The sequence below is a fragment of the Pteronotus mesoamericanus genome, unplaced genomic scaffold, assembly GCF_021234165.1.
Source record: "Pteronotus mesoamericanus isolate MK-2021 breed Mesoamerican mustached bat unplaced genomic scaffold, CSHL_Meso_final scaffold_533, whole genome shotgun sequence".
In the NCBI taxonomy this organism is placed as follows: Eukaryota; Metazoa; Chordata; class Mammalia; order Chiroptera; family Mormoopidae; genus Pteronotus; species Pteronotus mesoamericanus.
In genome coordinates this window covers 1,984,935-2,006,966 of record NW_026555320.1, presented here as the reverse complement: position 1 = coordinate 2,006,966, position 22,032 = coordinate 1,984,935, and the positions used below count along the sequence as shown (strand labels likewise).

Genomic DNA, 22,032 nt, shown 5'->3' with positions numbered 1-22,032 from the left:
TCGCCATCTGGGGCCCACGTGAGCAGCCGGCGGTGGGCTCCGAGACTGGTTCCCTCTGAGACTGGAAGCGGCTTGGTTCCCCCCCACTACACAGCACACTGTCTGTCCCGAGGGAGTGTTAGCAAGAGCGGCTCCTCCTCCGGGCAGAGCAGGTCCGGCAGCTGGGGCGGGCGTGACCTGCAGGGCGGACCCGAGGAGCCGCGGGGACGCTGGCAGAGGGACTGGCCCCACTGCCTTTTGGTTCAGAGCAACCTCGGAGGACTCCAGTGTCCGTTCTACCTACTGGGTATTTGGACATGACCCAAATGGCTTTCCCGTGGAGCCTGAAGGCGAGGAGCCCAGGCCCTGTCGCCTGTCCACGCTGTTCCTGCACCTCGTGTGGTGGCTCAGTTTACCCTCCTGTTCCTGGGGTGCGCCGAAGGCAGCACAATTTCTGGGATCCAGAGGCATCCTGGCTGCTCGAGAGGCAAGGCGCTCATTCTCACTTCCACCCAGCAGCAGCTCCGCGGGCTTCACATGGGGGCAGGCGGCCCCCCGCCCCCGGCACGCAGTGGGGGTGGGGCGCGGCAGGCGCCCTCCTTCTCCCCCTCTGCCCACCCTCACCCTTGCACCAGGCCACGCCCCAGAGGCATGAAGGTAGATGTTCAAGACATGTCTTTCCCCTGCCCCTGGGCCAGCACGTCTTCCTGGCGCCCAGGCCTCCACGGAAGTCCCTCAGAGGCCCTCGTGGTCCCTGCCCCTCCACGTCACTCCTGCACCAGGAAGTTGATGAGGGCCGTTCTGGGGGAGAGAAAGGCTTTCTTGATGCTTCGCCCCTGCAAATGTCTGGCGCCCAGCTCACTTTGAAGAACGAGCTCGTGCACTTTATCCTGGTCCCGGGCCACTTGCTGGGGCACAGGGACTTTGCCGCAGGCTTTGTTGTTGATCTGAGGAGATAAGCCAGAGACAGAGAATACTGAGAGGGGCAGGCAGCCACTACCAAACCCCACTTCCTGCAAAGGGCCTGCTGTGTGGGGGCGGGGAGGAGGGACAGGGAGGAGGGAAGGGCAGCACCGGTCACAGCCACGGTGGAAATCATGCCCCAGAAACAGGCTTCGGCCGTTTCCCGGGCGAGAGGGGTAACTGTGTCACTGGGGATCAAGTCTAAGTTCAGATCCAGCCACAGGGGGTGCCCTGAGGATTTCACCTGGGCCTCCAGGGGACTACCTTCTGGGGACCCCAGTCACCCTCCCTTTCTGATGACTGGCCCCCAGAGGGGGCGCTTGGCGAGGACTTGGAAACTGGACCCACATCACGTGAACAACTTCCTTGCTTAAAGCAAATGGACCCGTGCAGTTCCAGACGTCAGCAGGCGCTCACTGAATACCAGCGCCATACGGACAACCTTCACGCCAAATACGCACTGATACTGCCGCCGAGGAAGTGGCCCCATGGTCCACACGGTGCCTGAACAGCCGTCCTTCAAATCCTCTAACTGTTCCCGTAAGAACACTTAGATTTCTTCCACTAACACTCGTTTCTCGCTTGGAAAATAGTCCCTGTGTTACGAACAGTTACTCAGAATAATTTCTCAAGTTTCAACAAAAAGCCTATCATCAAGCATTCCTTAACCACCCACTTCATTTTTTCAGATTTTTGTAAAACTCAGTGTCCTGTTTATTGGTTGCATTCGCCTGGATTACCGCAGGGGAGACAAAGCATTGTTTCCTGAAATATCCTGAAATGTTGGGTTTTTAAAATAAAAGTGTGAGACTCCACAGTGCAGGGCCTTTGTGTTCCAAAGCCGTGGAGCTCAGATGTGCTGTTTGAAGGACGCTGGTCGCTTTCCCTTCCTGTTTCTACATCATGAGAAGCTGCCTTCTTTCAAGGCCATGTGCTGGGTTTGACTGAGACCTTCGAAGGGACCTCTCACCCCATCACACAAAATCCACGTCCCTCGTGAAGTCCCGGGAACCCCAAACATGCAATTCTCGGGACGTGCATTTGATAACGAACCCATGTACTGGCCTTCCCATCTCGGTTCTTACTCTCTTTTTAGGAAAGAGGCCCAGGGTGAGGCCTCCTGGGGTCGTGGTGGGGAAAGAGCGTGTTCCTACGAGGGACAGACTCTGGGTGGCCCTCAGGACTGAACTCCTAAGCGGTGGGACCTTGGGCCTCAGTTTTGTCTACTTTGAGGACAGAGCCCCCTGGGAGGGTGAGGGAAGAAAGTGACAGAACCTCTGTCCAGAGACCAGCTCGCTGTCTTACGTCCTCTGCCTTTGTCAGCATTGCCGGCCAGGGCGGCAGGAGCGAGCCCTGCCACGACCCCTTCGACGCACAGCCTCAGCTCTGCACCGACCCTGCTGGGTTGGCGGCCCAGGCGGCCTCCGTGCTTCCCCGGAGCCGGGGCTGCTCCCGGGCCGTCACTGGCGAGGCCTGTCCGCAGGAGTTGGGTCATTCCTGCCAACACAGAGGGCGTGGTGACCTCTGGGTGTGCCATGGGTGCCCAGGGGGTCTCCCCACGCTGCCCCGGGCACCGCTCATGGTCTCAGGCTCCCCAGGACGCCTCTGAGCAGCCTCTCCAGGGCAGTCTTTCCTGGGCGAGGGGGTCTCAGTCACGCTCCCCCCTCCTGAGCACGGGGCGCCCGCTGAACGAGCAACAGCAGACTGCTCAGGGCTTGGCCTGCAGGGGCCCAGAGGGGAAGAAGCACTTTCAAATCTCAACAGCGCCTGTCAGACATTAGAGAAGTTTCCAGTCCCCACTTGGTGGCCCTCTGCCTTTACCACCTCCATGTCATCACTGGCCCTGTCCACCCAGGGCCTCAGCCTCGTTCTCGCGGGCTTTCCCCTGCCCCAGGCGCCACTGCGCACCGACGGGAGGGGAGTGTCGGGGGATGAGGCCCCTGCCGTCGCAGCCCCCATTTTACAGACCGGGAAGCTGCAGCGCGTGCGGGAGAGCCCCACTCCCCCTCCAAGGCGCCCCCCAGCAGGCAGATCCTCCCTGTGCGCAGCGCAGACCCCCTGACGGCCCCAACTCCTCTCTAGCGCTGCCCTGCTGTGCCCCTGCGCCACCGCAAGGCTCACCGTCCCAGCGCTGCTGAGGACTTTCCCTGCCTTTGCTCCTTTTCTCCACAAAGGGAATACTCCTCCTTCAGAGCCGAGGTCCCGTGGCCCCTTCCTCACGATGATGCCTTCTCCCACGAGCCAACTGCCGGGGGCGCGATGCTGACGCTGGCGGCAGTCAGCACTCACCAAGCGAGCGGTGAAGCCCGAGGCTGCCACCATTTCCTCGCCTGGGACACGGGGTTAGTGGCACGCCTGCCGTCGGGGAGGTGCGGATCACATCAGGGCTGCTGGGCAGGTCGCTGAGCTGGTACCTGGCCGGTTCTTAGGGCACTGCCGCGCCCTCGGTCAGCGCTCACCGCGGGCCACCGGGTTTGCGTTAGTGTGCCCAGAGCAGGCTAAGCGCCTCCTGGCACGATCCCATTGCGTTCTTTCAACAACCAGGTGAGGCGGACGCTGTGTTCGCTTCCATTTTCTAACTGAGGAAACTGAGGCTCAGAGAAATCAAGTATTTTGCACAACAGACTTAGGCAAGGATGGTCGGACTCCCAAGCTCTTACATCTTAACCTCGAGGCTTCGTGAACCCCCTGAGTGTGTGACAACTCATGTGCCCCGAGACGGTCCCCCACTGGGCGCTAAGCTCTGTGAAGACGAGGCGGTGGGTCCAGGCTCTGCAACCCTTGGATCGGGCACAGCCCGCATCGTGGGCACAGAGGCCAGAGAACGTAGGCACAGCTGAGCTGAGCTGCGCTGCACTGGGCGCTGCCGCGGCTCCCGTGTCTGGCCATGGCACCGACCGAGATCGCAGGGAGACAGAACGCAGGCCTGCACAGGGGTTCGGCATGGTGCCCTGACAGGCAGGAGGTTGGGCTGGGGGCTGGGCAGACCAGGGAGGCCTCCCAGGTGACGGGACCCGCCCCCTGGCAGGCTGGCCCCGTGTGGGAGACAGCCACTCACCAGCACGGCCATCTGCACCACGTCGGGCTGCTGCAGGAACTGCGGGTCCACGGCCGGCCACGGCTGGAGCAGCACGCCGGCGTCCCAAGCATAGTGCGTGCACAGCTTCCGGGGCACCAGTGCCAGGCCTGCAACATCAAGGCAGGGAGACCGTCAGTGAGCGCACGCCAGGCTCCGTGCGGCTGGACAGAAAGTGCGCACCCCAGCTCAGCCGGGCTGGGCGGACCAAGGCAGCTCCCGAGGCCACACCACGGCCTTGCAGCGCCTACCGGCTGCTCCCCTCCTGCTCCTGCCTGGTTTATCCTCCCAGGTGACAGGCGGCTTTTTCCTCGGACAGCGCCCAGGGCTGTGAAGACACATGGACAGGCTTCATGGAGCGTGCGTTTGGAAAGGCACGGCTGCTGGCTCAACTGGGTCTGTGTGTTCTGTGCGTGAAGGGATGGATGCCTTGTGCTCGTGAGAGCAGAGTCCCAAAGCCCAAATTGCGCTCACTTCCTGTCTGGCCCATGAATACCTATGGTCTCAGGGCCTCCCCTCACCAGGCCTTTCACTCATACTGCCAGCCTGTGAACCAAAGGGTCGCTGGCTCGATTCCCGGTCGAGGAACGTGCCGGGGTTGTGGGCCGGGTCCCTGGTTGGGGGAGCACAAGAGGCAACTGATCCATGTATCTCTCACACACTGACGTTTCTCTCCCTCTTTCTTCCTCCCTGCCCCTCTCTCTAAAAATAAATAAAATGTTTTTTTAAAAAATAAGAAATGATATAAAAATCTATATGAACAGATAAAAGGTTGGAAGGAAATAAATCAGAATAGTAGCAGGGGTTATCCCTGGGAGGGAGAAATAGGAGGGACCTTCTTTTCTCCTTTTTTAAACATTTAATAGGTTTTCAAAAGGAGCATTTAGTACTTTCGTAATTTGAAAAAATAAAACTTTACTTAAGAATAAATTTTTCCCATGACGTAAGATCCATTCAAGATTTTTCTTCCGGTTTCTTTTCAAGGTTTCATTTCCTCCCCTACTTAACTCTTATTTCTATCTGAACTTTAGTTTGTGTATAGTATGAAAAAAACACTAACTCAGTTTTATTCAACAAATCCTCTTCGTTACTGGTTCGTGATTTTTCTTTTACAAATACTATCCCCGAGATGGTTTCAGGACTGTTCACTGCAAAGCTCCCCAATGTGTCTGCCTGTGCGGAGGAAAAAAACCTGGGCCCATACGCAAATCAACCAACACGCTGCGTCTTCCATTGAGAAAGTCTCGCTACCCAAGGCAACGGCCATCCTGCCTCGACTGTGTGCTCAGTGGCAGGCTCTTTACCTTGTCGTGGGCTGTCACAGGCAGGTCCAGCCAGGGGCCACTCCGAGCAGCACTGGCCCATTTTCCTGCCTTATCTCCGGCATTAGTATCATGAGTTACTTGTCACAGCTTTGCATGTCTTCCTATCTGGCACCCCTGTCGCCCTGTGCTGCCCAGGCAACGGAGGGACGCGATGGCCCCCCAGGGTCTGCGGATCCAGCGGGAACCAGACAGGTTCACCTGGGCCCGGCTGGGCCCCCGGATTCCCGAGCTCACCGGCGAACCCGCCCCGTTTCTAACAGATGCGCCTCAGAAGGGCTCCTGTGAAGACTCCTGTCTGAACAGAAGGCAGGGGTCACAGAGGGAGAGCATCATTTCTTTATCTGAGCAGCCTGGCCCAGGGTGGCCTGTCTTGCGACCCAGCTGCACTGGGAAGGACTCCAAAGCCTCCACATGGCCTTGTACAGGATGCCTGGCAGATGGAAGGACCTTGGACACAAATGTTCTGGGCAGAGGCTGTTACAAATTCCACTTAAAAAAAATGAGGAAGCCCGGCCTTCCTGGAGTGATCAGGATGCTTATTTATAGCCGCCTGGGCCCCTGCCAGCGGTTCCCTATAGATAGGCGTGGGGCCATCCTCCGGGAGAGGAACAGAAACTCACTCCTGGAGGCCTACGTAGTGTTTGTGCCTCCCAGCTCTTTATAGGGAAGTAAAAACACCTACCATTTGCATGGCAAACACAATGGTTTCTTTACATGACAAGGTCGAGGGCTGGCCTTCGGGAAGCTCACGAAGTCTGCACGCAGGCCGGGAAGCGCAAGGCCTGGCACACAAGGCCACCATGCGAGGCCCGCCTGGCCCATGGCCTACCCCCTTTAGTTCCCTCGTCTGGGAGAGCTGCTGTCGCTGACCTTCCTGCGAAAGAGCCGAATCAAGACCCAAGACCCCTCTCCCACCCCGAGCGCTCAGAAGTGCCACTCGGAAGAGCGTGCCCGGCGGCCCTGGCTTCTGTGGACGGCAGGCCTCCCACCGGTGTCCGTCTTCACACACACACACACGCACGCGCGCACACGTGGCAGATGTGGGGACGCAGGGGCGCCTGACCCCGCCGTGCCTCGTCCAGCCGGGCAATCCCAAGGACATGGATGGGAGGGGGGCCACCGCCCTCCGGCCTCTGACTGCAGAAGCCCACGGCTCCCCCTCGTAATAAACCTGACTTGTTCAAACGAGCGTGTTCCTGTGGCTTGTGGCTGGAGGACGCCAACAAAACTGCAGGCTCATCGGAGTCAGCCGAGACCCTCAAGGCCTTGGACCAAGACTGCTGACCCCGAAGAAGTGTGCGCATCTGAGACCCCTGGCACCTCCACCTGGCCGGGGGGCCGCCCACCCCCGACTGGGAACGCGGCGCATGCAGAGCCGGGCTCCAGCGGAAGACTTTCAGGGTTGTGCTCATTTTGTTTCCCTAGATATAGGTCCCTCTTTGGGCTTCGGTTTTTCTGATGATCAGAGCAGTCTCATTCTTTGGTGAAGCCATTTCCTAGCATCTCACGCCTGCTCCTCGAATGTCGTGTCTGTCTGCCTGTGTAGCATCCTGAATGCTGCTTATTCTTGTCATTCCTTCCCTCCTTTGCTTTCACTCTTGGAACCTGTTCAAGCCTCACGAAGTTTCTGCCATTACCGCCTCAGCTCCCTTTCCTTCTAGATAATTACTTCAGAACGCACCACAGCCTCACACACCCAGGAGGGGCTTTCTCGTCACTGGGAGCCGGCCAGGACAGCACAAACGCCACCACTTCCTTCTCGTGGTTCCGTGTCTTTTCAGCTCACCTTAGTCTTTGAAAGAGAGACTTGAACCCCGCAAGCTTCTGCTTAATGACGTGTTTTGCAGAGTGTGTGGCCAAAGTTCCTATTTCAGGAACTGATGCGTTCCGTGCGACACCTCACAGCTCGTGGCCCACACGCCTGGGAAGGGCTGCTGTGCGGTCTGCTCCTTCTCAGAGGCCCCAGATAAAAGCGTTATGTCTCCCACAAGCTCCTGTAAAACGTCCCAGGAGGCTCAGGGGACCACTGAGTACAAAGTTTGGGGAACCGAGCCCAGCACAGCCACCTGCACAGCACCTTCCATTTCTATTCCCGCTTCGTTTCCATTCCCGCCTGGGACCACTGCGCCGCCGGGACCGGGCACTCAGCGGGGCTGCGGAGGCACATGCCCCCCGTTCGGCAAGAGCCTCGAGTGCGTTCTGAGGAGGAGCCACAGGCCCGGCAAGGACTGGCTCACCTACCTGCCCAGAGCTCGGAGGTGATGTGGGGGGCCATCGGAGCAGCCATCGCCAGCAGGGCGCCCAGGGCGTCCTCAAACTCGCGGCTGTGGAGGACGACCGCCTGCGAGGCTTGCTGAGGAAGGAAAGGGCAGCGTGAGGACGCACGGGAGCGGCGCGGCAGGCACCACCGCGGGCACGTCCCCGTCCAGACCCGCCGCAGCCGGCAGGAACCCTCCGGACCGGCTGCTCTGGCTCTGGACAAAGAGCTTTCCCCACTAATGACACTATTAAAAACAGCTTGAGCAGCAGCGACAAGCACATTACCATTCAGGGAGCGTTTCCTACGCCCTCAGTCTGACGCTAACTCACTCGGCTCCCACAGCCACCCTGCGAGGGCGGCATCCTTACCCCGCGGGACAGAGGAGGCAGCCGAGGGTTACAGGGGCAGGAACCTGCCCCGGGTACATGGTTATCCAAGTGCCACGTCCAGATTACAACCTAGCGTGGTCTTCTTTCGGCGCGAAAGTCTAAACCCCTCGGCTAGGCTTCCTGGGTGCACGGGACCCACAAGAAACGCAGAGAGGGCGCCCAAAGGCTCTGCAAGGGGAGCCTCCACAGCAGGGGCCCTGCGCTCCCCCAGGGGCCCCCATTCTCTTACTGCCGACACAGCTTCTGCCTGAGGTGCGGCTGATCAGCTCCGTCACCCCCGTTCGATTTATGACGTGCCTACCAGATGCCTGGTTTTAGGGATAAAATGTCCAGAATATTTTTATTATATTTGACAGGATAAATGTCTCTGCCCTCCAGGCGCTGACAGTCACCCGGGGGAACCAGCAAAGGATTCAAGGGTGTCACAGGACTCGACAGGTGGGGGGAGGGGTGGCCAGCACACCTGGGCTTGAGGGGGGGTGTGGTCGGCCAGCGGCCTGGAAGGGACACGGGCGGTCCCGAGGTGGCTGCGGGGAGAATGTCGCTAAAAGGATTTGACCGAGGCCCTGAGCAAGTCACGGTAAAAACTAGCCCCATGTGGTTGTGCTGCTCAGTACGTGGTGCTTCTAATACCCTGTGACAAAAGCAAGTTTGGTTGAATTTTACACACTTGTTAAAATGAAAAGTCAGGGCCCTCATGATGTATTTTTGGGAATAGAGAGGCCAAACACATTATCCATGGCTTTCGTAGTAATGCATTGATACATGTGTGAAATAACAGAGAAACATCCACCGGTCCCCGTCCCTGGCTCCCAGCACAGCGGTCCTAAACCCCTCGGAATTTCCTGAGAGACAGGGCGTCTTCTGTTCAATTCGGAGGCTCTGGGTGGGCTCCTGAATAGCTCCTGGGCTGGTGACCAGAAAGACCAAGCCGTGGTGACTAGAAACGTGGGACTTTCGGTCCCACCCGCCCATTCTCTGGACAGGAGAGGGGGCCTGGACGTGGAGTTAGTAACCGACCAGGGCTCCGTTACAATCCCCACAGCACCGGCTCGGGCAGCGTCCGGCCGGGGACCATGTCGGGGTTCGGGGACGGTGCTGTGCACGGGGGGATGCAGTTTTTCCCATCGCAGCGTGACCGCCGACAAACCGTCTAAGGGATTTGGATACAACCCCGTCGGGTAAGGGCTGTGGGCAGGGCACACTGCCAGGGAGCAGAAATTTCATTTCTTAATTTAATTTTTCTATACTATGTGCTCCCTTTTCCTGATTAAAAAAACAACGCACACTCGGCTCAGGAACTTTGCGAAATACAAACCCACTCACCATTGTACCACCCAGGAAAACAAGATCCAGTGTGTTGTATGCCAGTCTCCAAAAATGCAAAAATATGGGGACATCCACACTCACACACATGACGTTTCACGACTGGGGTTTTTCCATGTGGACACGTCTGTGTCGTGTGTTTTTAGTTAATGTCCTGATGCTAACGTGGTGGCACGTTTCCTTCTCGCTAACATGACATTAAGTCATTTCACCATTTCCCCCCCGGAGGACATTTGGGGTTCCAAGTCTCAGTGATTATAAATCACCTGACAGAGAACACCCTGGGTCACGGGATTATTTACAGCCCCAGGCAACCTCACAGCTGGACAGCTTCCCGGCCAGACTGCAGCAACCTCGTGCACCCTGTCTTGGCAACAGCGTGAAGAATAGTTATGTTTCACAGTCTCTGCACATGTGATGGGAATAAAAATAGCAGCTCATTTTTAATTTGCATTTCAAAATAATTAGCAGGGCTGATTTTTTTTGGCCATAACTTTATTGGCTATTTCTCTCTCTTCTTTTATGAATTATCTTTTCACATCTTTTGACCATTTTTAGGTATTTTCATATTAATATGTAAGAGCTTTTTATACACTAAGGAGAGTTGAGAGGGAAGGAAGAGGGGAGTCACGGGGAAAAGAAGGGGAAGGGTCAAGTCAAGGAACCTGTATAAAGGACCCGTGGACAAAGCCAAAGTGGGGAAGGATCGAGAGTGGGAGGTCGGGGTAGGTGGGGCAGGGAGAAGTGGTGGCAGGAAAATAGAGACAAATATATTTGGACAATAAAAAAAATATTTTAAAAAAAGGACAGTAACTTTTTGTTGGACATATTTGTTAAAACTGTCTTCCCCATATTTTATCTGTCCTTTAATATGGCATGTTGCATATGCTAAAAATGGTAAGCTTTTAGTAGCCAAATTTCCCAATTTCTTCCATTGTTCTTAGAAGCCTAGGGAGGGCGTCATTGTAAAGAGCATTTGTTGATAGTTTTAATGTGCACTTTTTTTTCTTGTCCAAATGGCCAACCACTTGCCTCAGTCCCTCGCGTGGCCAGAAGAGCCACGAGGGCCGGCATCTGTCCTCAGCGTCGACAGGTTGGGCTGGCCAGGCGTGGCACATGTAAAACGCCAGTGTCAATGCGGCGTTCACTTGGAGAGTGGGAGCAGGAAGGCACAGAGGCCCCATCTGCTCCTGGCGATGGCACGTCGGCCGGACATGTCCTCTAAGCTCCCTGGGCCTGTGTCCTCATCACCAAACTATGGGGGAGGGGGTTTGGACCAGATAATCTTTAAGAATCTTCCAGCTATAAAACTAGGTTGCGACTCTAGGGAAAAAATGCTGCTTTAACAGAACAGAGCCACACTGAGAAGGTGACACCGTGGTGGGCTCCCTGCCCCCCGGCCAGAGATCCTGGAGGCCACCTCACCCTGGGGCAGAAACCTCCCCTCTCCTCTGCTGCCAGCAAATGAGGGCAGGCAGGCCACCTACCAAGAGGGCGCTGCTGAGCCCCATCAGGTGAGAGATGGCTGAGTTCAGTGAGAAGTCCTCTGTGAAGTGGGCGGTCACCTGCGGGTAAACGTGGAGTTACTATTGAAATTCCTTACGCTTTACACACACACACACACACACACACAACTAAATTATGCAAAAATGTGAAATTAAATGAATGCAATCAGAGTGTTTATCAATGTATGCGCTTTCTCAAATAATCACGATAATGTCTCATTGGCACAAAGAGTTAAAATGACGCCAGTGTTGTTCCCATGACTCAAGGTCGTCCCTCTTCCCCCGGAGCTGGGACAGGGTTGGCGTTCCTGGTATGGCCTTCAGAAAACACTGAATGGGGGCAAGACCCACAGAAGAGCAAACATCAGAACAGCAGTAAACAGGGGATGGCGTAAAGGAAGCCACTTCTCCTTGGTTCCGTGGCTTTAATCCGCACGGAGGATCGCTAGTGCACGGGACAAGTCTCGCGTTTTCAAATATGAAGTCAACATGAGAACGCTAATACGCTCTGTCAGCCTGTTCCTGTTTGTGCGCCTTTCCATTGTGACCATGGGCAAGGACGCACAAACACGGCACATCTTTAAGATGCCAAGAGTTCCCGAGTTGTTGAAATAGCCCAATTCTATTATCTGACAGAACCGGAGGACGGGCCAAATCCACAGAGAAACTATGTGGTAGGAAAACAATCACTCAGTCGTCACTCAGATGACAGAACGCCATTCAGTGCACTCTGTTCCCCACACCAGCGGACCGAGGGCGAAGCGACAGCCGGAGGAGTGTCACCGAGGGAGACCGTGCTGGACCCAGGGCCCCTCAGGTTACACAAACCGGGGAGGAAAGGCCCTGCTCCTTCAATGCCGCCAGTTATCAGAGTCCAGATAAGCGGCTTTGGCTGACTTTATACGTTTGAATCTGAAAAACAAAATTCAACCTCAGGAGCATTTGGGGTATCTGGTATCCATTAAAAATGGCCGCAGATTTCCAAAGCCTGCCTTCATTCAGAGACATGCGGCATTTTTTACAAAGTTCTTAAAAAGACGAATGTCACTGTTTTATAGCAGACTCTTAGATTAAAAAAAAAAATGTAAAGGGTTCTGTTATCAATGAAGAATCTTTTGAAATGATTTAGATAACAATGTACTATTCTTTAAGAAGGGAGCAGGAACAAGTCATTTATTTGCAAAAATTAATCCACAATAACTCTCACGGACATTGTGTAACAAAGTCACTGAGCGGGCAAGTCCCCACTTAGGCTGAGCATCAGGGAACAGGGAGCTAGTCTCTTGGTTCCGCAAGACGTTTGCCCTCTCTGCGCCTCATCCCTGTCCCCCTCTGTAAAATGACATTGCTAAAGAAGACGGTCTCCTGACGCCCCCTTCGACTTTCGAGTTCTGTTTCTGCTGATACAGGACATGTAGCGCGTCACCGGCATGACCCTGCCGTGGCCCCCGCCTGCATGTGTTCGGTTATGGAGACTTGGGCAGCGGGCGGCTCGCTGAGGTGCAGGACGGACAAATGCGGGAGCTCAGGGAGCCGCCCCCAACAGCAGCTCTGCCCACGAGGACAGTTGTACATTCCCTCCGCCTCGGCGGAAGAGCAAAGCCGTAGGATCGATTGTTCAAGGCAAGTGGGGCCACCGTAAGAAGGGAGAAGACCCACAAGGGCCCACCCCGAGGGCGGGTGGGCCACACCGACCCCGCGTGCCACTTACAGAAGCCACCGGTGTCCCCTGGAACGTTTCTGACCTGAGAGATGACCGAGTTCTTGTGCTCCCAGAGCTTCCGGGCCTCGGCTTTCTCCTCGCTGCTCAGCAGCTGCGGTTTGGGCACTTCCCCGGACGCCCTGGCCTCGATGAATCGGGTCACCAGGGACCAAAGACGCTGCTGCCACCTCAGCACGCCAGGGAGTGCGTCGGCTGAGGTCGGGGTCAGGAAATGAGAAAGGGAGACACGTGAGAATGACCGATCGGGTTATAAATAAGACGAGAAAAGCACCTGTGAAGTGGAGACACGTATCATTGCGCCCCAGCGGGTGCACCCAAGGGCAGGGGAAGGGTCCTCTTTGGCTCCCCGTGTCTGGGAACTCCAGCCGGATGGATTCCATCAGGCCTCAGAACCCCGGTACTCAGCGCTGGGCGGCAGGGTTGCATGCAGAGCTCCCCGCTGACCATCCCGGGCCCATGGCAAGCTCAGGAGCTTGGGCCAGGGTATGCGCCCTGCGCTCCTCCTGGATAAAGACAGCTTGCCAGGACGGAAGTGCCTGCGGTGCTCAGAGTGCTTGGGGACATAGCGGATTCCTCCCGCCTGGGCAGGGAACACGCAGTGGCGGCGGTACGCAGACCACGCTGGCCGCGGCCCCGTCCCGGCCAGATGTGCGTGTATCACCTATTGCAAACGTGTTCATCAAATCTAGGTGCTGATCTGATTTACAGAGAAGTTGAAGGACCCTCTCGCACAGCCCTGGGTCACCACGTTAGCCAAATGCAGGCCCAGCCCATCTTCTACGCTTTGGCTACTGGACTAGGTGTTCGTAAGTCCAATACACACAGAACCCTCCAGAAGGCTTGTCAGAAACAGCTTCCTGGAGGCCACCCTGCAGGGGTGGGGGGCGGGGAGCACAGATCTGTGCCTGCAGGTCTGTACTTTCTCATCCTTGGGGTTCTAAGGCCCCCAGTTCCAGGACTGGCATCCGGGCCGCTCTCCTCACCAGAAATGAGACTTCAAACTCAATGGTGATCCCAGACACCTGCCTGCATCTCCCATCGCAACACGGGGCGCAGGCCACACCAAGGAAAAGTGAATCAGCCCTGGTTTATTCTAGACCAGCCAGACTATTTTACATATTCTATTATATGCTATTGATAAGTATCTATGTATATCACACACTATACATATTAAATATGTAATGTGTGTATTAAATATAATTCATTGTTTGTAAGTATATAATATGTATATATAATAAGATCATAAATCCAAGATTATTTGACTTCCTGCTGTGTCAGATCTCAATGATTCTGGAGAGGGTACTGTCCCCTGAGGGGCTCTGGAGGCTGCTGGGGTGCAGAGAGGTCACGGGCAACATCAGGGTCAGGCCCCGGTCGGGCGTTCTGGGTCAGTGAGGCCCGATGCCACTGTGCTGGAGAAAACCCTTCGGGGCAGATCAAGAGCGGACGGGCCCCTGGCGACCGCAGTGGGCTGAGGGGCAGCAGGGAAGCCATCGGGCTCCGAGGACACATTCTCAAGGTGGTCCTCGTGGGAGCAGCATCAAAACTGCGCAGGCCTGCGAGAGGCGGGCTCCTGGGCCACCTCGGGGGCCGGGTCCGCAGGTCGGGGGTGAGGACTGGGAACCCGTGAAGCAGCGAGCTCCCCACGTGAACGGGACGCTCATTCATTGGAGACACCGGGCTATGAAGGGCCCCGTCCTGGGCTAAGAAGGGAGTGAGCTGCTGCTCGCTCCCCTGAACCCATCCCTCGGATCCTCTGCCAGTGTCTTCAGCGAAGGCCCCTGCTTAGGGGAGAGCCTTCCGCGCCTGAGGCGGACCACGAAGGGGGCGGGCCGGGGAGAAGCGGCCGACTCACTCTTCACGTCCCACAAGATGTCCTTCTCCGGAGGGGCGGCGAAGAGGAGGTAGAGGCGGACCGTGTCGATGCCGCACTGCTCCACCACCTCCTCGGGGTCCACGCCATTGTGCTTGGACTTGCTCATCTTCTCCCACGTCACCTCCAGCCTCTCCCTCGTCCGTGCATGGACAGGAACGGGACCTGGACACCAAAATAACGCGTGGGTATGGTGTGTGCGATTCCCAACTGGCTCCATAAAAATACACCCAATGAGAAAACGGTGGGTGAGCCATTACAAGGGCCCGCTTGGGGAACTCCCTTAACTCACCGACCCTGCTGCTCTCTCTCCTTCCATATTACATTATAAGAAGAGTTTTTAGATAAATGAGGCCCATCTCCCACCACAAATCTTCCTTTCAGGAATATATAGTAGTTATAATGGCTTCTGACAGTTTCCCCTCCACCACAAAAGAAGACAAAGCAATTGCCCCCTTTATAAAAGTAAATTAATTATATACAGAGATAAAAAATAAGAAAGGACAGGAAGGACTCAGAAATGCGGCTGTTTTCTCTGGTTCAGGGTTTCCCATAAAAGGCTGGCAGCTGACCAGCGAGGGCCTCAGGGCAGCAAAGCCCCCTGCGAGGTCACCTCGCCTCCATGCCTGTCTTGGTGTCCCCACCTTGGTCACCCACACACAGTCTCCCACGTCAGGGCGCACGGAGGAAACTCACTGGGCTCCCAGCGACTCCGGCCCCATCTGCGGTGCCAGCCCACCATGCCCGCCTCTTGGAAGCGCCTCCTCCCCACTCCCACCCACACGCCGGGGCCCAGACGGTGCCGACGGAGGAGGCCTTAAATGGCCGTGTCTGGGTGAGATGACCTCGTTGCCAAGCCCCAGTGGCTGGGACCAGGAAGGACATCTGATGAGGCTAGCCCCCTTTCTCGGGAATTGGACTAAGAGACAGAAGCTCCCTGCTGACGTTGGTGGGCGCTGCGACCACAGAGACCTAGAGAGACGGGGCAGGACGTGGCACGGTGCGTCCCCAAGGCCGCTTTGTAAACTAATATTAGGAGAGAGCAGAATCCAAGCCTGGAAAATAGGACAGAAGAACAGAGAGAAGCAGGAAGAGGAACTAGGGGCTTGAGAAAGAGGGAGAAGTGGTCTGGTGACTTCCCGAATGCGGTGAGGCGGCTGCATTTCCGCAGCTGCACTTGGGCGATGCCCCTCTGTCCCTGTGCTCTGCCCGCCTTTGGGTGGGTTTCTGTCCCCTCCAGGCAGCAACCAAACTCCCAAGGAACCGATGTGTGTACCTAAAAGCTAATTCCATACTTCATGAGAAGCACACCCGTTACATAGACAGGGGCCTGCCCTGCCGAGCCAAGGATTCTATCCCAGGGGACAACACTGCGTGAGAAGGGAAAAGACGGTCACAATGCTGTGTGGCCCCATGACATCAGAGCGGAGGGAGACGTTCTGAGCAGGCTGTGGTGAGGCCCAGGGCCACTGCCCCAGACCCCGCACACACCCTGGGGCTGCGGCTTGCACTCTGGGGCTGTGAGCAAAGCAGGAGAAAGGCATCTTCTGGGCAGAGAGCTGGAGAAGTTAGAAAAAGGTGCCTTCTCTTGACAGATGTGGCCCTGCGGTGTGTGGCTCGGCACATGGCTGGATGTCAGGCCCCGCTGGGCCCCTCCGCAGGGTGCCCTTGTGCAGCGCACAGACATACATGCCCCCAGATTTAGCTCCTGCCCCCTCTGCTCTGTGTGGGAGAAAGACTGCCAATTTCTGCTTCTCCAGCTTCTTCTTCTCCCAGGGTGACCATTCCTAACTGGACATATCACCGCTTTAATTAGGTAACTCACCGACTGCCTCCCCTTAAGCCTTCTCTGTAGTGTCTGGCGTGGGAGGCTGAAGGCCATATTAGGGGTGTTGGGTTTACCCAATCTCATCCATTACGCTCTGGTTTTCTAAAAAATTCCACGGCCAGAGTGCTGGGGGCTTCTCACGGCTGCCCCCATGTACACCCCTCCCCACTTCGGAACAGGTCATCTCCTTCATTTGCATGCCGGGTGCACATGGCACATCCTTGCGACAGAGTGCAAACACTGGGCAGAGGGCAGGGCCCGGGAGAGCGGGGAGGACAGGGAAGTCAGGGAGTCAGCAAGCAGCACTGTGCCAGGAGGTGCCGGGCGGGGCGGCTCCTGGCGCCTGCGGGAGCCAAGAGAGGGGTGGCCCCCCACGGGCTCTCAAATGCGCCTGCAGATCACATGCAGAGAAACACTGAAGGTACCCCAGGCTTGGAAGGAGCATCTCTTGGGCCTGGGGGCTCTGTCCCTAGAAGGGACTGTCAAACGTGGGCCAGAAGACAGGAGGCGATACTCAGGCTGGTTCCACGTCACAGACTAACGAACACTGAAGCTGGACTAGGTGGGGCTGAGGAGCAGCCAGCCAGGCCAGGCCAGGCCCGGCCTTCGGAGGGCACCAGCCCAGAGCAGGCTGGGGCTCAGAGCGCAGGAAGCCAGCAGGCCCCTCTCCTGGCTTCTCCACCCAGCCAGGACTCTGGCAACAGAGCCTCGGGCCTGGTCTCCATTCTTTGCATGTACCTGTGTGGGACTGAATGGGTCACTCTTACCTGTGAGATCTACTTCCTCTCTCCTTAGGTACTGACCCGATGGTAGGCGGAATGTCTGCCCCTTGATGAGGCCTTGGGCCAGCAGCTTATGAAAAGGCTCTCTGAGAAAAGACAACAGAAGAAAACTGGTGGGGTAGGAATTCGAAGCATCCAGAAAACAGCAATAAAAACCTTACCAGCCGATGGGCAGAGAGAACCACTCTCTCTGAAAACGGGTAGGCCGAACAGCGCCACTTGTAAACCCACTTGAACAAATAGCTCCTTGTACACAAGCAGTGAGCAAATTAAGTCAGACCAGCAGGTACTAACTTCTCTCCACCGTGGCGAAGTGGAAAGAACCTGAATGTTGTGGCGGGGGGTGGGGGTAGGGGGGTCTCAGCTCTGCTTCTCAAAGAATTCTGCGAGCTAATGATACTCCCTTACCTGTTCTTAGCCTCAGTTTGCTTATCTGTACATAGATAAGCAAGGTGGGATCATTCTTTAGAAATTTTTAAATTATACAAATTATACATGATTGTACCCTTTCTGTTCACCAAACATTACACCCCTCTTTCTAGGCCTACTACGCTCTGAGGGGGCAGTTATTCTTAATAATTTGGTGAATATCCTGAAAAAGTCTGGAGACATTTTTTAACACCTTTTCCCCACAAACCTGTATATACGTATCGATGGTAGCAGAGATTTTTTGAGGGGTATTTAAGTTAATGGGATCGTAATATACATTACTTTGTGCTATTTCATTTAACCATTATCCATTAATAGGAAAAAAATCTATGAATATGAATGGATTTTTTTCCCACAACAGTCCATGTAGATGTATCTCATTTTTAAATACCTGTCTGATGTTGTACAATATAGATGTATAATAATTTACTTACAGTGCCTGTTTTTAGAAGAGTTTTAGTCACACCCTTACTGGCAGAATAGAAAAACACAAACATTTCCTCTAACGAGGACAAGGCAAGGCTGACCCTCATACTGAATTGCTTTATTTCGGACTGGAAGGGGTTCTCTGTGGAGCTCACCTGATTGAGCTTTGAGGCACGTGAGCAAGGGCTACTCCAAACTCGAAGGGGGACATGTGGAGGCATCGGCTGCTAACCGGGCCCGTACCTCACACTCACAAAGGCACACAGGAGACCGAGTGACGTTCTGCCCGATGGCCCTTTCAATAGGCAGACCTGGAGGGGCTTCAAGTTCACTTACAAAGGTTCAAAAAACCAATAACTTCTAAGAGGCCCAAGAGACGGCAAATGTAGCTGTGGTGATGCAGGCAGCAGGCCGGCTTTGTTCATTCCATGGGCTCCCACTCGGCACTAGGCTGTGTGGTCTAGGTGAGCTATGTTACTAAGGCCTCTGGGCAGGCCTCCAATTCGGATGCTGTGCGGCCCTGTCACCGTGGCTGTGTGAACAGAGGTGATTTCAAGGAAACTTTCTAGTGGATCTGGGCGTGGGGGAGTGGAGGCTGGCAGAGTGGAACAAAGAGATTGAGCAGGAAAGAGACGAGGGTCAACTGGATAAAGGATTCCTGGTCTTTGTATTTTAAAATCTTGTTGTGAGCACGTGTATATGTGTACATCGCTGTTGCCTAAGGCAAACGATAGAGACTGTGGTCCCCACCCCCCCACTCCCAGCCCCGCTCCGGTGCTGGGAGCCGGGAAGATGCGTTTGCTACAGTCTCAGGCTCCGGGATTCCTGCGCTGGCTGTGAAGGCCGTTCCTTTCGGCCCTCACTGCGAGTCCATGGCTCTGGTGGCTCTTAAGAGAAGGTTGTGTAAAAGATGTCTTTGGGATGGAAAGAGGAAGGGAATAATCTAGATCTCAGAAATAAATCAAAATCAGTAGTACCTAGTCCTCAGGAAGGGTGGGCAAAGAAACAGGAATCCGGCTCTGCGTTCTTGTTTATCAAGTGGCGCGACGCCGCCACCTCCCGGGAACGGACGGAACTGCAGCCTGCCAGCCTCAGCCCAAGGGCGGCCTGGCGGCCGAAGGCTGCGCTCTTCAAACAGTAAACGTTAAAGAGGAGTTCAGCACCCAAAGGGGACATCCTATAATCCCAGGGTAAAACCTGATGGATTTTCACAACATAAACGCGCGGTGTAACCAGCACCCAGGTCAACGACCAGAATGTGACCAAACTCCTGCAGGCCCCCAGCGCCAACGCTCCCCCCTTCCCCGCCCCGGAACACACTGGGGCTCCACGGTGGGCGGCACCAGCCTGGCTGCTGACACCAGGGCCACTTCAGAACCTGCTTCTGAACCACCTCCGACCCTCTCAGGGGAGTGTTCACACTGGAGGTTGCCCCCAGAACGGGCAGGCGTCCCCCAGGGAGCAAAGCACCCGCTTCAGAAGCACAAGGACCCAGCAGCCAGCCGAAGCCTGCAGGGCTCTCATCTCCCCGGACCGCACGCCTTCGCGCAGGGCCGCCTCCGGCAGGGGCGGGGGTACTGCCCAGGTGCGCCCGGCTCCCACCTCCCAAGCATCACGGATCCTGCCTGGCAGCTCTTCCTGGCTGGCTCCGGGGGAGCCTCGAATTCTTCCTAGGATCACATTCTCGGGAAACGCAGTCACCATGTGAAATATATCATTAAAAAAAAAAAAAAATTTCAACAGGAGTTTACTGAGTGCTTACTATGTGTCTGGGCTGAGCCAGGCCGGGGGGATGTGCGGAGGGCAAAGCACCCCCCTGCCCTGGGGGACCCCATCTGCTGGCTCTCACTGGACCAAACCAGCGCCCGAGCACCCTCAGAGCCGCGAGCGAGGAAAGGAGAGTCCAGTCACATCTGAAGGTCAGCTCCTTCCCAATCAAGTCTCAATGCCTCAGCCCGGCCACCAGGGACCTCCCCTCATTCCCTGTCACGCCCTCTGCTGTTTCCATGTGTTGCCCTTACGTGCTTCCCTGTCCTCACTCACACTGTTCCCTGAAGTGATTCCAAAATGACGCCTTCCAGGCTCGACTCACATGCCGCTTCCCCCGGGAAGGCGTCTTGGACCCTCCTGGTCAGTATCGAGCTGCTCTTTCTGGTGTGGTGCCTGCACGTGCATTTGCAGATGCTAAGTCTGACTGCGTGTTCAGCTCAGTTGCCTCCCTGGTTGTCTCCCTCCTGCGAGGAAGGAGTAAGAGGAGGAGAATTCTTGAAGACCCCTCCCAGTGCCTGGGTCACAGGTGATGCTCAATAAACGTTAATTGGTTTGAGCTAAATCACGTTTGTTCCCGTGAACAAATAAACAAACCTCATGCTGAGCAGAGGTGGGGACAGCGTGGAGGGGGACAAGGGACAAAGGAAGAAAGAGGCAAATGAAGGGCAGGCGCTGGGTACTATGGCTACTAGTTGGGGCCATGAGCTTTCGCAGGGGGAGGTGCACTCAAAGGGTTCAACCTCTGTCCCCTGCAAGCTCCCAGGAGGAGCAGGAATGGGACAGTGAGTCAGGGAGAAGCCCAAGCATGTCTGCCTGGAATTTCCCTGTGGGGAAGGGGTGCTTCCCAGCTCCCAGAGTCCTGCTCATTCCCCAGTGACCCCCCCAACTCTTCCAGGGCCCCAGGAGGCGCCCCGCAGGGCTGTGTGAATCTGGTTCTCATTTTTTTGGCTGAAGCCAGCCACATCCCCCCCTCCAACGTTCAGTGTAGCTCAAAATGAGGAGTCACACGTGTTTATTTATTCAATACGCGTCTGAACAACTGGGTCCCGAGCACTCTGCAATTAATCAGAGAGCTTACGGTAAAATGGGCGGCCCAAGACATGCTCATAAATAACAGTCAACACCTCAAGCAGGAGGCACGAGGTGTGACTCGGAGGGCATGGCGCATGGGAGTGAGAGTCAAGGGGACATCAAGGGCCCTGCTGGACTCGGACCCCAGTGCTGCTGGAGCAGGGATCACTCCACATTGCCAAGTTCATCGTCAAGATACATGACTGGTGTAATGTATTTCCCATTTGTTTATTTACTCATTCATTAAACAAATGGTACTTGGGAAACTCGTAAAAGCAACTGGGTTATTCATTCATCACAGTGATTGTGTATAGCCGCGGGCTTTGAAACAAAGCGAACACCTGCAACTCTAAACCATCAACCCACCCCCGTCTGGCTCGGGGACCACCCAGAGTGGGGGCATCACGCAGGGCCTCTGCCTTGGGGATGGCCCTAGACAGTGTCATTTCATGAAGAGACACCCCTGTGCTTTCTCCTCGCTCCTCTACCACCAGCGCTGCGGGGGATCACCGCTACGGGCAAGCAGAGTGACAAGTCTTCAGAGTTTCCTTCATCATTTGGGCTGCACTAATTCAGAAATGATAATCCATACCTGCTGGTCACTGAGGGCCACCTTTGTCTCACTAAGAAAGGAAAGCACGGAGGGCCAGACAGAGGGGGAGGAAGAAGAAACTGAGAGGGAGGGTGGGGCGCGGGGGTTGCTGATTAATAGGATGAACAAGGAATTTCAGAACACAGACTGATAGGCTATTTTAAGCAGCCTCATAAAAATCTGCATACAAGGAACATACTAACCAAGAGGCGGCTACAAGAATCTCAGGACTCAGAGCCCTAACCGGCCACTGGGGATGACGCTGACCTACTCGCAAAGCCCTGAGAGCCTGCTGCCCACTCTCCTGGCCTGGTCAGGCGGCTACTACGTAGATCTGGAAAAAAGAAAGCAGGAAGCCCCAGGTGTCTGAACCCAGCTTCTAGACTGGACTTTCCAAACTTAGCCACCGCCTCCTCTTCCTCACCCTGTGTCTAGGGCCATATATTTACATCATTAGCCAGTTTCCAAGTATTAAGCCATGGCTCATTCTTAAAATACCACTATTTCTATCTCCTAGCAGCCAGCCCTCAGCACAGAAGGAGACCTTATTAGTACAGTGAGACCCAGCAAAGCTTCTCATCTATTCCCTTCCTTCCCCCGCCCCCTGCTCCCACACCGTAGCTGCGTTTCCGGCGGGACCAGAGGACCAGGGCCTGCTGAGCCCTCCAGGGTCAGCGGGCGGCTGGGAGCAGCGCAGCAGCCGCTTCTGATGCTG

The 22,032-nt window shown here is 55.7% G+C and overlaps 1 protein-coding gene across 1 annotated transcript in view; it reads right to left on the bottom strand.

The window, feature by feature from the left end:
- Positions 1–616: 616 nt before the first annotated feature.
- Positions 617–22,032, bottom strand: part of LARS2 (leucyl-tRNA synthetase 2, mitochondrial) — a 110,933-nt gene continuing 89,517 nt past the window's right edge. Inside the window, exons 15-21 of the mRNA XM_054594801.1 lie at positions 17,015–17,115; positions 14,402–14,584; positions 12,569–12,738; positions 10,806–10,883; positions 7,585–7,696; positions 4,001–4,128; positions 617–926 (exon numbers count right to left, since the gene is read on the bottom strand). Of these exons, the coding sequence (XP_054450776.1) occupies positions 747–926; positions 4,001–4,128; positions 7,585–7,696; positions 10,806–10,883; positions 12,569–12,738; positions 14,402–14,584; positions 17,015–17,115 (952 nt within the window). The 3' untranslated portion in view covers positions 617–746. The remainder of the gene's footprint in view (positions 927–4,000; positions 4,129–7,584; positions 7,697–10,805; positions 10,884–12,568; positions 12,739–14,401; positions 14,585–17,014; positions 17,116–22,032) is intronic.